This window comes from Schistocerca serialis, chromosome 7, assembly GCF_023864345.2.
Source record: "Schistocerca serialis cubense isolate TAMUIC-IGC-003099 chromosome 7, iqSchSeri2.2, whole genome shotgun sequence".
NCBI lineage: Eukaryota > Metazoa > Arthropoda > Insecta > Orthoptera > Acrididae > Schistocerca > Schistocerca serialis.
The window spans coordinates 215,149,217-215,162,420 of NC_064644.1; the positions used below are offsets into that span (position 1 = coordinate 215,149,217).

Consider the following 13,204-nt stretch of genomic DNA (forward strand, 5'->3'; position numbering starts at 1 on the left):
CAGCACTTTATTGTCCCTAAATAAGTAGTAGTCAAAACAGTTGGGGTTTTAAGGTCTCTGCTACTGCCCATTCAGCCAATATTTGTGTAGTACTGTGGAGGCACAGATGGACATGGGCAAGCTATTGGTGTGAGTTTTCATAGTCCATGCTCCTATCAATCTTTGACCTGGGTCAGGATACAGACTACCCATGGTACAGTTGTCTGTCATAGCTTAAGGAGCTTGGTAACGCCTACTTATAGTGCAAAATCTCTGGCAGAGCATGGCTCCTAGCATGCCTCAACTCATGCCTGAGTGCTTCTATCAGAGCTCTAGATAAACATGACCAGTTCACATACTGATCATGCACCAAAGGAGTCCTCGAGTCAATACTGTAATTAAGCTGTCAGTCAGTCTTTGACAGACACAGGGCAATCAAGTATAAAGGATTGAAACACCATGAATTATGCAGTGTAGTTTAATGATCAGTTCATCCATATTTGCTCCTTAAAAATGGATCCATCAAGATGATATCATATAATGGAAGGAAACATTCCACGTGGGAAAAATTATATATAAAAACAAAGATGAGGTGACTTACAGAACAAAAGCGCTGGCAGGTCGATAGACACACAAACAAACACAAACACACACACAAAATTCAAGCTTTCGCAACAAACTGTTGCCTCATCAGGAAAGAGGGAAGGAGAGGGGAAGACGAAAGGAAGTGGGTTTTAAGGGAGAGGGTAAGGAGTCATTCCAATCCCGGGAGCGGAAAGACTTACCTTAGGGGGAAAAAAGGACAGGTATACACTCGCACACACGCACATATCCATCCACACAACCATCAAGATGGTTACATTATGAGTCTAACAGCTGCACAACCTTGAACAAATGGAGTGGAAATTAGGATCTACCATTGGTGGTCTCCTTGTATACACACATCCACCCATAACATTCCTGAGGTACTGCGGACACACATGCATGCACCACTCGGGTTTTCCTATAGTACCATGGACATCCATACGCATCCTGGGCCGTCGACCTATCACTGCTGCGGACGAGTTACTTCCATATCTCAGCGAACATAGAAATTTCATACAATATGTGGGACTCATTGCATGCTATCATTTGGGGGGGGGGGGGGGGGGGATTGTTTTTGTTTTGACATCTTGAATCGTTTATGAGATGTGATAATTGTTATGACCACGATTTGCAATGTGCAGGGACGTGAATGGGCAAATTGTGAATGACTGTCCTTCAGATATACGACCCAATAACTCGAGAATGAAGTAGATATTGTTTTGCTCTAAATTTTAAACAAAAATTCGAAATCTTATCTACATTTCATTTAATGCAATATATGAGCTAAAATAAACAATATGCAATGGGTTTTTTTACCTCTGCAAAATCTTTAAAATTTCGTGCAGTGATGTACTTAATTTGATTCAGTGCAGTGAGTATTGCATCCTTTATCAAGCAAAGACAAGACTATAAGATGTGCAAAAATCAAATTTTTTCACATATTAATTTTTGCAAAATTGGACAATAAGTATTTAATATCGGCTGAAACGCAATATTTCAGCACAGGCACCAGCGTTTGGTGAGCAGTACAGCCATAACAAAAAGCATTTCAGCACAGAACACAGAGAGGTCGTTTGTAGCAGTAAAAGTGTTAAGATGCAATTAAGGGAGAAACCCCCCATTCCAAATGTAATAACCACAAGAATTAGTGATTAGGAAATATTTTACTTCATGTACTTTTTCAATTTTGGTTAATACAACCTCACTTGGTCATTTGCACAAATCATTACAAACTAACCATTCCATAAAAGCAGATGATGTTAAGACTTTTGGAGTGAACCATAGTGTTTCTTCAAAGCCAACATGGGAAAATTTCTCACTTTTATAATCTTATGATGAAGAGTCATTCACATCTCTAGTAACTACAGAACTGCAAACCACCACAACAGCAATTATGTAACAGTATCAGCTTCTTCAAGTGGATTAGGCATTTATGTGCTCCGAAGACAGTCTTTCATATTATGTTAAATACAATGTATCTTGAAGTAAAAAGACCTCACTTCACATTGAATACCATCTTCAGCAGCCATGTCCTTTCCTACATAGCTGTAAAGGTGTATCTTACATATTAACAGAATGGGTATTTACCAGCACTTATTTAAAATAAAGATAATCCCGACCAGTCTTTTCTCAGCTGAGGCTGATATGAAATGTTACCACTTCAAAAAGATTCTGGTTTCATTGAATTAAGAAATTAAACCTTTTCCACTGTAGAAACCTACTCCTTGCAAACACCCTCTTACTCCAGTCGCACCACTAGAATTGTACAAAATTACAGACACAGCAACATACGAAAGCTCACATGACTTACCAACTAATGTGTGTATAGAGCTGCTCTTTATGTAGGAATGACCACCACTAATCTGGCTGAATGTATGACTGAAAGAGACCTGCTTAGTTTTGGGTGTCTAGTATCCAGTTGCAGCCCCTACTCCATAGTGTGGCTAATGTGGCCTGAGTGTTAACACTACCACATCATCATTTGAATCCTCCCACCTATCATTAGTGTTCCTGAACTCTAGAGATGAGAACTTGCTCTCCAACACAAGCTCGAATTCTGCCACCCTTTATGACTTAACCCATTAGTATAACTTCCCTCCCACCCTTTCCTTCATGGTAGTTATTAGAATTTTATGATTTGCCTATTTATTTTCCTTTTTCACCATCTCTTTTGCCATTTTCTCCACCACAGCACTTACTCATCTAATGCCTTTCTCATTTCTCACAGCAGGTGGCCCCACTCAAGCTATCTTCTGAGTAACGAGCCCATTTAACCCCTCTGTCCCTCCATCTTTTGTGGAGAATGAACATATTATTACGAAATCTAGAAGTATTGTTTCCTATTTTAAATATTTCTATTATTAGTATAGAAACTTGAATCTTCTGAACAGAGGTACTGGCTAGTCCTTCTACATGTCTATAATTTTAACAACACTTAATCACAACCATTGGTAACTGAAGATGTTTATATCCAATCCTTCAGTATGACAGAAGATTTTAATAAGGAATTATGATAACTGATCACAACATACTTAAAAAGTATGCTTTCATCATTCAGTTCCTTGGGTACTTTGTGTGAAACCTTTGTAGACACATCACATCAAACCTGCAGTTATTTCCTGAGTTACCCACAATGAGATAATTTACAGTTGCAATTTTTCACATTTTCCTTTCATCAACTGTCTCCATGTTGTAACATTTTCCATGTCATTGCAATTATAAAGGTGACTCTGATACATAGAAGTACCTCCAACATATTCATCTCAGGAGAACAGTAGCATGTCAGTGGTTAAAGCCACAGGTCTTAAGTCTCTGTGCGCATGGACAATTGTCTCACTGTTTTAATGTTATTAACATGACAGAGACTATGTCCATTTACACAGCACTTTACTCACTATGTGGTATAAGTCTTGTATTTTCCCATATATCTATACATCAATTTGTATAGAGACAAAGAAAAACATAAGGAAAGCCACACAAATGCATTAGTTAATTGCCAACACTGTATTGCATATACAACACAGCCTGAAATAAGACCATGTTGGTGGCTCAAGCTGCTGTTTACATGGAAACTTAAGTGATAAAAGAAATGTCAATAACAACCTGGGGAACAAGGATTAAAAGGTCAATTAAAACTGGAGACACTAGTAAATGATCTCCAATGACATATCACTGGATAAGAGGGCTATAGTTTATAAACAAAGCTTCTGGTACAGATTTCTGTATCAATGCTATTCTATTATATATAAGAACATATAAGTCACTGAGTTAATGGAAACATAGTACAGCCCATTTGAGTCAACTTTATTATTATAAGAGATTCACTGCCACATGCCCAAATTAGTATTACAGCTGCAGAAATAACCTAGAGAACAAATGAAATGTTCATTCTGCTTCTCAAATAAATGAATCAAACTAAAATATGAATATCCTTATGTGGATGACAGGCATATTGTGTTACCTTAAACATGAGGTGATCATCTTGTGAATCTGCATACATGCTCGCCAGACGATAGTGATTCTGTTGAATGCGATCTATCTTATAGCCCAAAAGCACATAACAAGCTTCACGAAATTCCTGGCCGGAAGATGTAAATGCCTCTTTCATTCGCTGCATTTTGAGCTGATAAGACGTCAACTGCTCACGGAGTTCTGTAAGAAGCAAAAATATGTTTTATAAAACTTCTAACACATTCAATAAAATAGAGGTGATTAAAAATTATGGGCACAGACTTAAAGATATTACACTTCATAAAAGAAAGGCATTGAAGAAGCCTCTTCCAGCAACAATAATGTTTCCAATATAGTGAAGTGTAGGTGCAGCACACATTCTGCACTTTTACTAAACTTTCTCCACAACTGATTACATTGCTAACACACCGATCAACTGATTACATTGCTAACGCACCGATCAGTACTAGTATTACAGCTGCATTATGACAGTTATTGCTGTGATGCTTCCACCACCCGCAACAGAACATTCAGTCATCAAGGTGACATCTATACGTGCTTGGCCGGCCAGCCACCAGGACACTGAGCTGCTCAGCCACTATATCTGTATGGCCACCATACAGCCAGGCCCTGAGCAGTTTGACAGTCATCCATTCGAGACTCTAGCAGCCAAATCCATCCAGTGATAACTAATCCATCTGTCAGAAACTAATACATCAATTTGGCATCCACAGAGCATACGTTGTTAATTGGACTACTGATACTTGCCAAGGTCTGGAGTTTGGCACTGTCCCATCTCAAAGTCATCCCCAGCACTACAGCTGTTGACACCAATGTTAGGTATCCCTGATCTATCACCATGACAGTCAACCACCACTGTGTGAGCTCTCAACTGCAGTCTGACACTACACTATATGACATACTGTAGTGTGAGCAAGACATATGGACAGGAGGTGGATGTCGTATTCTGCCATTTCATGAAAGAGGGGAGAATGCAATTGCTGTAATATGCTCTTCATAAATGTTAACACAGGAAAACTTATATGCAGAGTCAGTGGAAGATTACTTTATAAACAAATCTGTAAGGAGAAGTGCACGCAAGTTTCGTTGAATACGGGCTCATGGGTATCCATGGCAGTCAAGATGGAGTAAGAAATTTGGACCTGCCTGCAAATGGAGTATGAAAGGGAAAGTGTTGGTATATAAATTAACAGCTTGATGACAGGATTATAGAAGGAAGTACCAGCCCATTAGCGGCACCCATGGTAACTGTATCCAAAAAGAGCAGGAATGAGAGGAGGGCATACTTATGCTGTGATTATCAATATTTAAACCAGTGGTTAGTCATGGAATGCTTACACAATGTTGAATGTTATGGAAACACCGAAGAAAAAAGGCTTTGCAATAATGGATTTGTAATGCAGATACCATCACTTGGCAGTAGCACAAATTGATCAATACAAGACTGAGTTTACAGGTGTGTGCGCTTGCTATTCATAACTCGAATTCCGTTTGGATTGAAGAATGTACTGGTGATGTTCCAGCACCTGTTAAACAGAGTACTACCAGGCCTGAAACCAAGGCATTGTGTATGAGGATGCTGTGTTTTCAAAGGACATCCAGGAGCATTTAGCATAGTTACATATGTATTTGGTCAACTATGAACAGCACAAATTGGAGAAATGCCACTATGTGATAAAGGAGGTGCACCTATTAGGCAATATTATTGGCCAGTATGGTTTGTAGACAGATCCTCGACTTTTACAAACTGCGTGGGAATTTCCTATACCTAATGAAGCGAGATACCTGCAGTTCTTTATGGGCATGGCTAAAACATTACCACAAATTTGTGCATAGCTTTGCAGAAATTAGGACACCCCTCATATATCTTCTGAAGAAGTGGGTAGTTTTCTTGAACACGACATTGTGAAGGAACCTTTATGTGGTTGAAGGACTTATTGAACTCGGATACTATTCTTGGCGGATTACCAGAAGCAGCCTATACCATTGTGATGGCTTTGGTTTGGTTTGTTTTATCTTGTTTTAGGGTGCAAAAACAACTAGGGTCATACGTGCCCATGTCAGAACTATAGAACACTAAGACAAAGGGAGGAGTTAAAAATGACTACATGTTAATCTCAAAAGACAGAAGAGAAGACAGCTAAAACCAGGGACATATAGAAAGGTCTATAAAATATGCCACCGAGGAATGGAGGTCCTAAACTAAAAATTAAATGGCCTTCTGCCATATTGCTACAACGGGTAAAAAGTGAAACACTGTCGACAGCTAAGTCATTCACTAAAATGACTGATAACTCAGATAACAAACATAAATGAGAATGTAAGAGATTTAAAAAAGGGAATTCTGTCAGGAAATGGCAGACTGTCAAACGTTCAGGTCAATGACCACAAAGTGGTGGGAGAGCACAACTTAACAAACGGTGAAGGCTAAAAAGACAGTGCCAGATGCGCATCCTAGCCAAGACGATCTCCTCACAGCGAGGGAGCCGAGACGAGGTTGTCCAAGCCACTGAGAGAGGCTTAATAACCCAGAACTTGTTCCCATGAAGGGAGGACCAGTGGTATGCCAAAGTGGTACCATCTGTTGACAGATGGCTACACAGAGACCGATGTGACCAGAAACCAACATAAACATCACATTGGCTCCATCAAGAGTGAGCAAGCGACAACTTTCATGGACACGTCGAACTAAGGGATGGATGGTGTACAGCAGAAAGTCAGAGCAGGTGACGCAATGCAAAAGCCTGTGTCACTGGATGTACTGCGTCGCCTGATGCAGGACGAAGATCTCTGCTGTAAATACTAAGCAGTGTTTCAGAAGCTGTTACTGAAATACATCGGTGCCGATGATGAAAGCACACCCGACACTACGGTCAGTCCAAGAGCCAGCAGTATACAAAAAGGTACTATTGCGAAGGTCCTTGGGAAGGTCGTGAAACCAAAGGCGACAAAGAGAGGCTGGAGCAGCGTACTTAGGTAGCGAATGAAGGCCTAGGTGAACGTGGGCTGCCGCACGAAACCAAGGTGGTGAAAGCCGCACACCAACCTGGAAAGTAGTATGGAGCGTGAAGTTAAGCTGCCAGAGCAAGAGCCAAAAGCGAACTCCAGGAGGTAACAGAGACATAATGGTGATCAAAGGAGTCACCGAAGAAGGAGGCATAGGTTTGGTAGCCACGCATAGCAGACAAACGACACGCATATCTGCTGAGGAGAAAATCACAGTAGTTCGGCAGCTTCTGCATACAGATTTGCAACCGGGCTAGTGTAAAAGGCGCCAATGGCCAAATGGATGCGATGATGGTGGATAATGTTACATGGCGTAGGAGGAAAGGATGTGCAGATGCATAATCAAAAAAACCATAGTTTAGTTTCAAATGGACAAGGGAACACTACAAACAGCGGAGGGTGGTACGATCTGTTCCCCAGGTGAGTACCACTGAGGACACACAAGACACTGAGGAACCACATACAGCGGGCTGCCAAGTAAGACACATGGGAGGACCAAGAAAGTTTCCTGTCAAGCATGAGCCCCAGGAATTTCGTAGTTTCAATGAATGGAAGAGCAACAGGCCCTAGATGTAAAGATGGTAGAAGAAACCAACTGCACCACCAGAAATTCATACAAATGGTTTTGTCAGAAGAAAAATGAAAGCCATTGTCAATGCATCGTGAATGAAGACGACCGAAACATCGCTGAAGATGCTGCTCAATGAGACACGACACGGAGAACTGCATTATATGGCAAAACCGTCAACAAAAAGGGAGCTCCAGATGCCTGGGAAGAGACAGGCCATTATAGGTTTAATGGCGAGAGTAAAGAGGGCAACGCTCAGGACGGAACCCTGAGACATACAATTTTCCTGCATAAAGGTGTCAGACAATGCAGACCCCACATGTACCTTGAAAACTGTCATTTAAAAATTTCTGAAGGAAATGGGGCAGGCATGCAGCCACAGAAGCCCCATGAGTAGAGAATACAGATCCTCTGGTATTCTATCCGTTCTCCAGTAGGTGTTGTAGGCTTTCTCCAAATTGGAAAACACGGAGCACAGTCTGGGATTTCTGCAGAAAACCATTCATGTCATGGGTGGATAAAAGGATGAGATGGTCAACTGCAGAATGGCGCACTCGAAATCTACACTGTGCAGTGGTTAGTAGATTGTGAGACTTGAGCCACCATACCATTACCTTGCAAATACAAATGGTGAGAGAAATGGGGCAGCAGCTAGAAGGGAGGTGTTTTTCCTTAATGGGTTTGGGTAGGGGTGTGACAGTGGCTTCACGCCAGTGTCTGGGAAACGTGCCCTCTGCCCTGATGTGGTTATACGTATGAAGCAGAAAGTGCTTGTCCGCAAGAGAAAGGTGTTACAACATCTGAATGTGAATGTTGTCTGGCCCTGAGAGCATGATCTAGCTCCCTCATACCAAAGGCAGCATTGTAGCATTCACGATTCTGAGAAGAGAAGGGTATCGCCCAAGCCTCCTCCACTCGTTTCCGATGGAGGAATGCAGGGTGATAGTGGATGGAGCTTGAAATCTCAAAAAAATAACGTCGAGAGATAGCAATAGGGTCCACTATGACATCGTCTTCTACTGTCAGGCCAGAAATTGGGGAACGGATCTTGGTCCCAGAGAGCTGTCAGAGGTTGGCCCAACTGACAGAAAGGAGAGTGGAGATGCTGAAAAGAACTACACTGTAGAATGCTATGACACTGTGCACGCAACTGTTTATAATGAATGCAGTTTGCCATTGCAGGATGACAGTTAAAAACGCAGAGAGCACGTCTCTGCACGCGAATTGCATTGCGGCATGCATCAGTTCACCAAGGAACTGGGACACGGCTTGGTACAGAGGAAGTGCAAGGAATGAAATGTTCTGCAATGGTAAGGATAATGTTTGTAAGATATCTGAATGGTCATCACAACTTGGGAAATATTCTTCATCGAAGGTTGCCATGGAGGAGTAAAGCCTCCAGTCGGCCTTAGTAAGCTGCCATTTGAGTGTGCACGTAGGTGGGGTAGGATTCCGCAAACAGATAGCACATGGGAAATGGTTGCTCGAGTATGTGTCAGAGAGACCAGACCACTCAAGACGATGGGCAAGCTGGGCATTGCAGAAGGATAGGTCCAAATGGGAATAGGTGTGTGTGGAGTCTGGAAGGAATGAGGGTGTTCCTGTGTTAAGAGGTGAAGTAGCTGCCCAATAAGCTGGAGGAAGTCTGCCCTGATCAAATGACGGAGTGATGTAAAAGGTACCCGCCTTAGGTGACTGTTGTTCACACCTCAGGTCGCACCTCCCGAGCACCTGACAGAGGGACCAATCGGCAATGTGCGAAGGTAGCAGCTCAGGCAATCACCCCTCCCTGGACCTGGCCTGTAACAGGGGGCATGTGTGAACCCAACATGTCAACCTGGGGCTGGGAATTGTGTGTCACCCAGTTACCTGTTAAGTGGCAGACGCAGGGGCTGGCCTTCAGGAGCACACAGGGAGAAAGAAGAAAGAGAGGTACCTCAAACACCAAAGCAGAGGAAGGATACGAGAAAGTGAATGAAGAAAGAAAGAAGAAACGAAAAACAGTGGTTAAACTGTTCTGATGTCTGCCACTGAAAACGCAGAACACATTCTGGAAACACCCCAGACATGTTCTCCCAAGGGAAGAGAAAAAGAACAGCAAGAGGATAGACATGCAGCATGGTAGGGGAAAGATGCTCCAAAGGCTGGGGCCCTGTAGTAAGCAAATGCAAACTGTCAAAGGGTGGCGAACCCCTGCGGGTATATCGTTGTGAGGCTAACAACCACACCTTAGAATACATGTTAAGAAAGAAGAATGTGGAACAGAGCACCTAACAGCCTATGCTCCTAGGCAGGTGAACAAGGATGGAAGAAGCTTTTCTACCATGGAAAGCAAGATGCTACTTGTATGGTGTATGCTTCAAAGTAGTAACTGCTCATCCAGAATTAAAATGGCTTGTAACCCTGAAAGATTCAACTAGCTGCCCCATCTGAGGGGCCTTATGTCTCAGTGAATTTGATTTTGAACTTCAACTCTTGGTAATGCAGATGGTCGATTCGAAATGCATGCGCAATAGAATGTGTTGGTATTTCTGCACGTGTATGGTGAACTGCACAAGCTGCTAACTGAGACTGTCAACAATTCGCAATACAAACAGAGTTGTAGACTGGTGACAGGAAACTGTATTCAACCTAGCGTAGTCTATGTATAGTCGTTCCAGCAACTCTACACAATGAAATGTCGAAGCAGGTCTACAATCCTATCTTGACAAAATACTGAAGACAGCTAGATCTGAATGCTCGATCACAGTAAACTATTAGTGGTGGGCCTGCAAGTGAGATTTAGAGCAACACAAGGACAAGTTTACCTTGCATGCAAAGGGCAGAACTTAATCATCAGACGATGGCTTCACAAAGATTACTGAAAGTTAGTCCACCACCTAAAATGAATAAATATGCACAAATCCCTTTGGCAAACCCCATGGGGAATCACTATGACTTGACCACTTTTTATTGATAATTATTGCCATCCCCGTTCAGCAGGTTCAAACAGTGGCAAGGGCTGTGCTCAGTAGTTAGGCATGGGGTGGTCTCCTAACTGATTAACACGCCAATTTTATGTTGCAACTACCGATGGAGTTGTGCCATCTCTTGTGAATCTGGAACTTATATACAAGTACATAACTTCTGCAAACTGATGGAAAAAACAAGCAGCTATTTAGAGCTTTAAATAAGATGCTAAGTCATTATGTTAACAGCCATTATAATGATTAGAATGCCTCATTGCCATATGTTATAATGGGCTATCACTCTGCAAAGTTCTCTACGATTAATGAAACCATGCCTTGGAGAGGTCATTTTAATCGTCTGTAGATTCATGACGAGATTTAAAGCAGTGTGGCACCAAGTTCATAAGACAATCACTAAAGCTACAGAAAGCCTGGAAGGAGCGCTATGAAAGTAAGCCAAATGATCAAAATTCCACAACAATTAGTGGATAATGCTACATAGTTTATACACTCCTAGGGAAGGAAAAAAGAAAAGTTTACCACAAGATATGAGAGGCTCCCTGTCGGTAGCTGAAATGACATCTCTGGTTAATGTTAAACTACAGCTTCAGAGTTGTGCCACCCTGGTACACACGCAGCAATTTTGACCCTCAGAGGCACAACGGTGGGCAACATGGAGGCAGCTCATTACATATGATGAAACTATGGATTATTCTTGTATGACTAATGTGGAGGCAACATAGGACGATAGAATTCTTTCGTGAAGAGTAGAAGGTGGAATGCCGTGCGGCCACAATCTCCTTGATGGCTCAATAGTCTATTAGGGAGAGAGGTAGTCCACCAGATGTTACTCCATATCTGAATGAGCAGAGGTCTTACCTGCACCTGCAAGTTCACAGTGAGGATTGTCAAAACAATCGATTGGTGAGTAACTGCTTATCTAGCCAAGTGATCGAGCAGTTCATTCCCTGAGATACATACACATTTTGGGGGCCAGAGAAAGGCAACTGAACAAGTATTACATGGACACAATTTCTTTCTCTCTCTCTCTCTCTCTCTCTCTCTCTCTCTTTTTTTTTTTTTTTTTTTTTTTTTTTTTTGAATGAAGAGACTAATCCCGGTGCATAAAAGGATTTGAACGCGAATCTCACCACAACAAAAGGAATCAATGATCTCTATGACCTTTATGTCAGTTTTGCTTTCGTGGAAGCACAAAACACAGAAGTAGGATGGCAGCCCATCAAGACGGAGGTGGGGCTTATTCCCTCACACTGTTCCTCTCCCCTCAGGTAGTATAAGTTCTCATTTGTTTATGGTCGCGGCCGACTGCCACAATATACTGTCCACATAACAGTATGACTTAGCTCTAAGAGAAGATTGCAAATAGCAGCTGCCACAGGGTGACAAGAGTAACATCAATCAAGAGCATGGAGACTCATTGACTCACTATGAATCGAACCGTTGTCAAGGGAGATATATTTATTAAAATGTAGAGCTCTGCTAATAGCTATTAGCTACAGCACATGTTTCCAGCAACAAAAGTTGTTTCTGACTGGGGAAGATGTAAAAGCATATGCTTTTTCTGTCCATGGTTTTAGAACCAAGAATGTGAATGCTGGTAGCACTCTGACACTCTTGAAGAAGTGAGTGGAACAGAGGTCAAAAGGTCATGGGGGCAGCTGAAATTTTAGGTCCTTGCAATAAATTGATCCTAACTGAAAGTCTGTATAGTGAGCTAGGAGCAGTGAATGGGAATACAAGGGAACACATTGTAAGGGGAATAACTGAACATCCCAGAAGGAGGTCTCAGGGTGCATTTAAACCAAAAGTCCCAACTGAGACTGAGCATCAGATGTCAACCCCTACTGTATGAAAAAAAGAATCCGGCAAGTTAGATGACTAGGAAATTGCCATATGGTGACTATATAAGTGTGGAAGAGCCGATACCATTGGAATATAAGAATTAAGAACCTCAGTTTAGCGAAGAGCCTGCCTACAGGACTAGTCTGGAAGGCATCGGCGACCAGTCTTACTATACGATAATGTACTGGGTCCAAAAATTTCATAGTCCAAGGTGCCACTTATATATAAACCTGGCAAGTACAGTTCAGTGAAGATGATACCAAGGACCAATAAAAATTAAGTAGAGTTGTATGATCTGCACTCCAAGAGATGTCGGTGAGGAAGCAGAGAGCATTAAGCTTCCACATACAGCTAGTCTGATGTAGACAAATAAAGGGAAGCCATGTCAGTTTTTTATCAAAGAGGAGTCTCAAAACCAGGACTGCACAACAGTGTCCAATTTTTGGGTACACACACAGTGCTCTAAGTCAAGATGAAATCAACATGCAATGACAGAAGACATGACACCCATTTTCACAGGTGAAAACCAGAAGCCACTGGAAAGGGTATAAGAAAATTTGTTGTGGACTGTCCATCCCAGAGACCACACTGATAAGTGTACTGATAGCAACATGGGTGATTAAGTGCAGTAGTATTTTCCTTATTGGGTGCTAATGGGTGTTTTCTGGGGTCACAGAGTATAGACCATTATGTACAGAGAAGCGCGTTGCCACTGAGTTTTGCGACACACAGAGTGGAACTGCAGACAATGATATTATTGTACATACTACATGGAATGTGTAAG

The 13,204-nt window shown here is 42.0% G+C and overlaps 1 protein-coding gene across 1 annotated transcript in view; it reads right to left on the reverse strand.

Annotated features, from left to right (window-relative positions):
- Positions 1-13,204, reverse strand: part of LOC126412715 (mitotic spindle assembly checkpoint protein MAD1) — a 101,038-nt gene that overhangs the window by 5,131 nt on the left and 82,703 nt on the right. Inside the window, exon 11 of the mRNA XM_050082433.1 lies at positions 4,025-4,215. Within this exon, the coding sequence (XP_049938390.1) occupies positions 4,025-4,215 (191 nt within the window). The remainder of the gene's footprint in view (positions 1-4,024; positions 4,216-13,204) is intronic.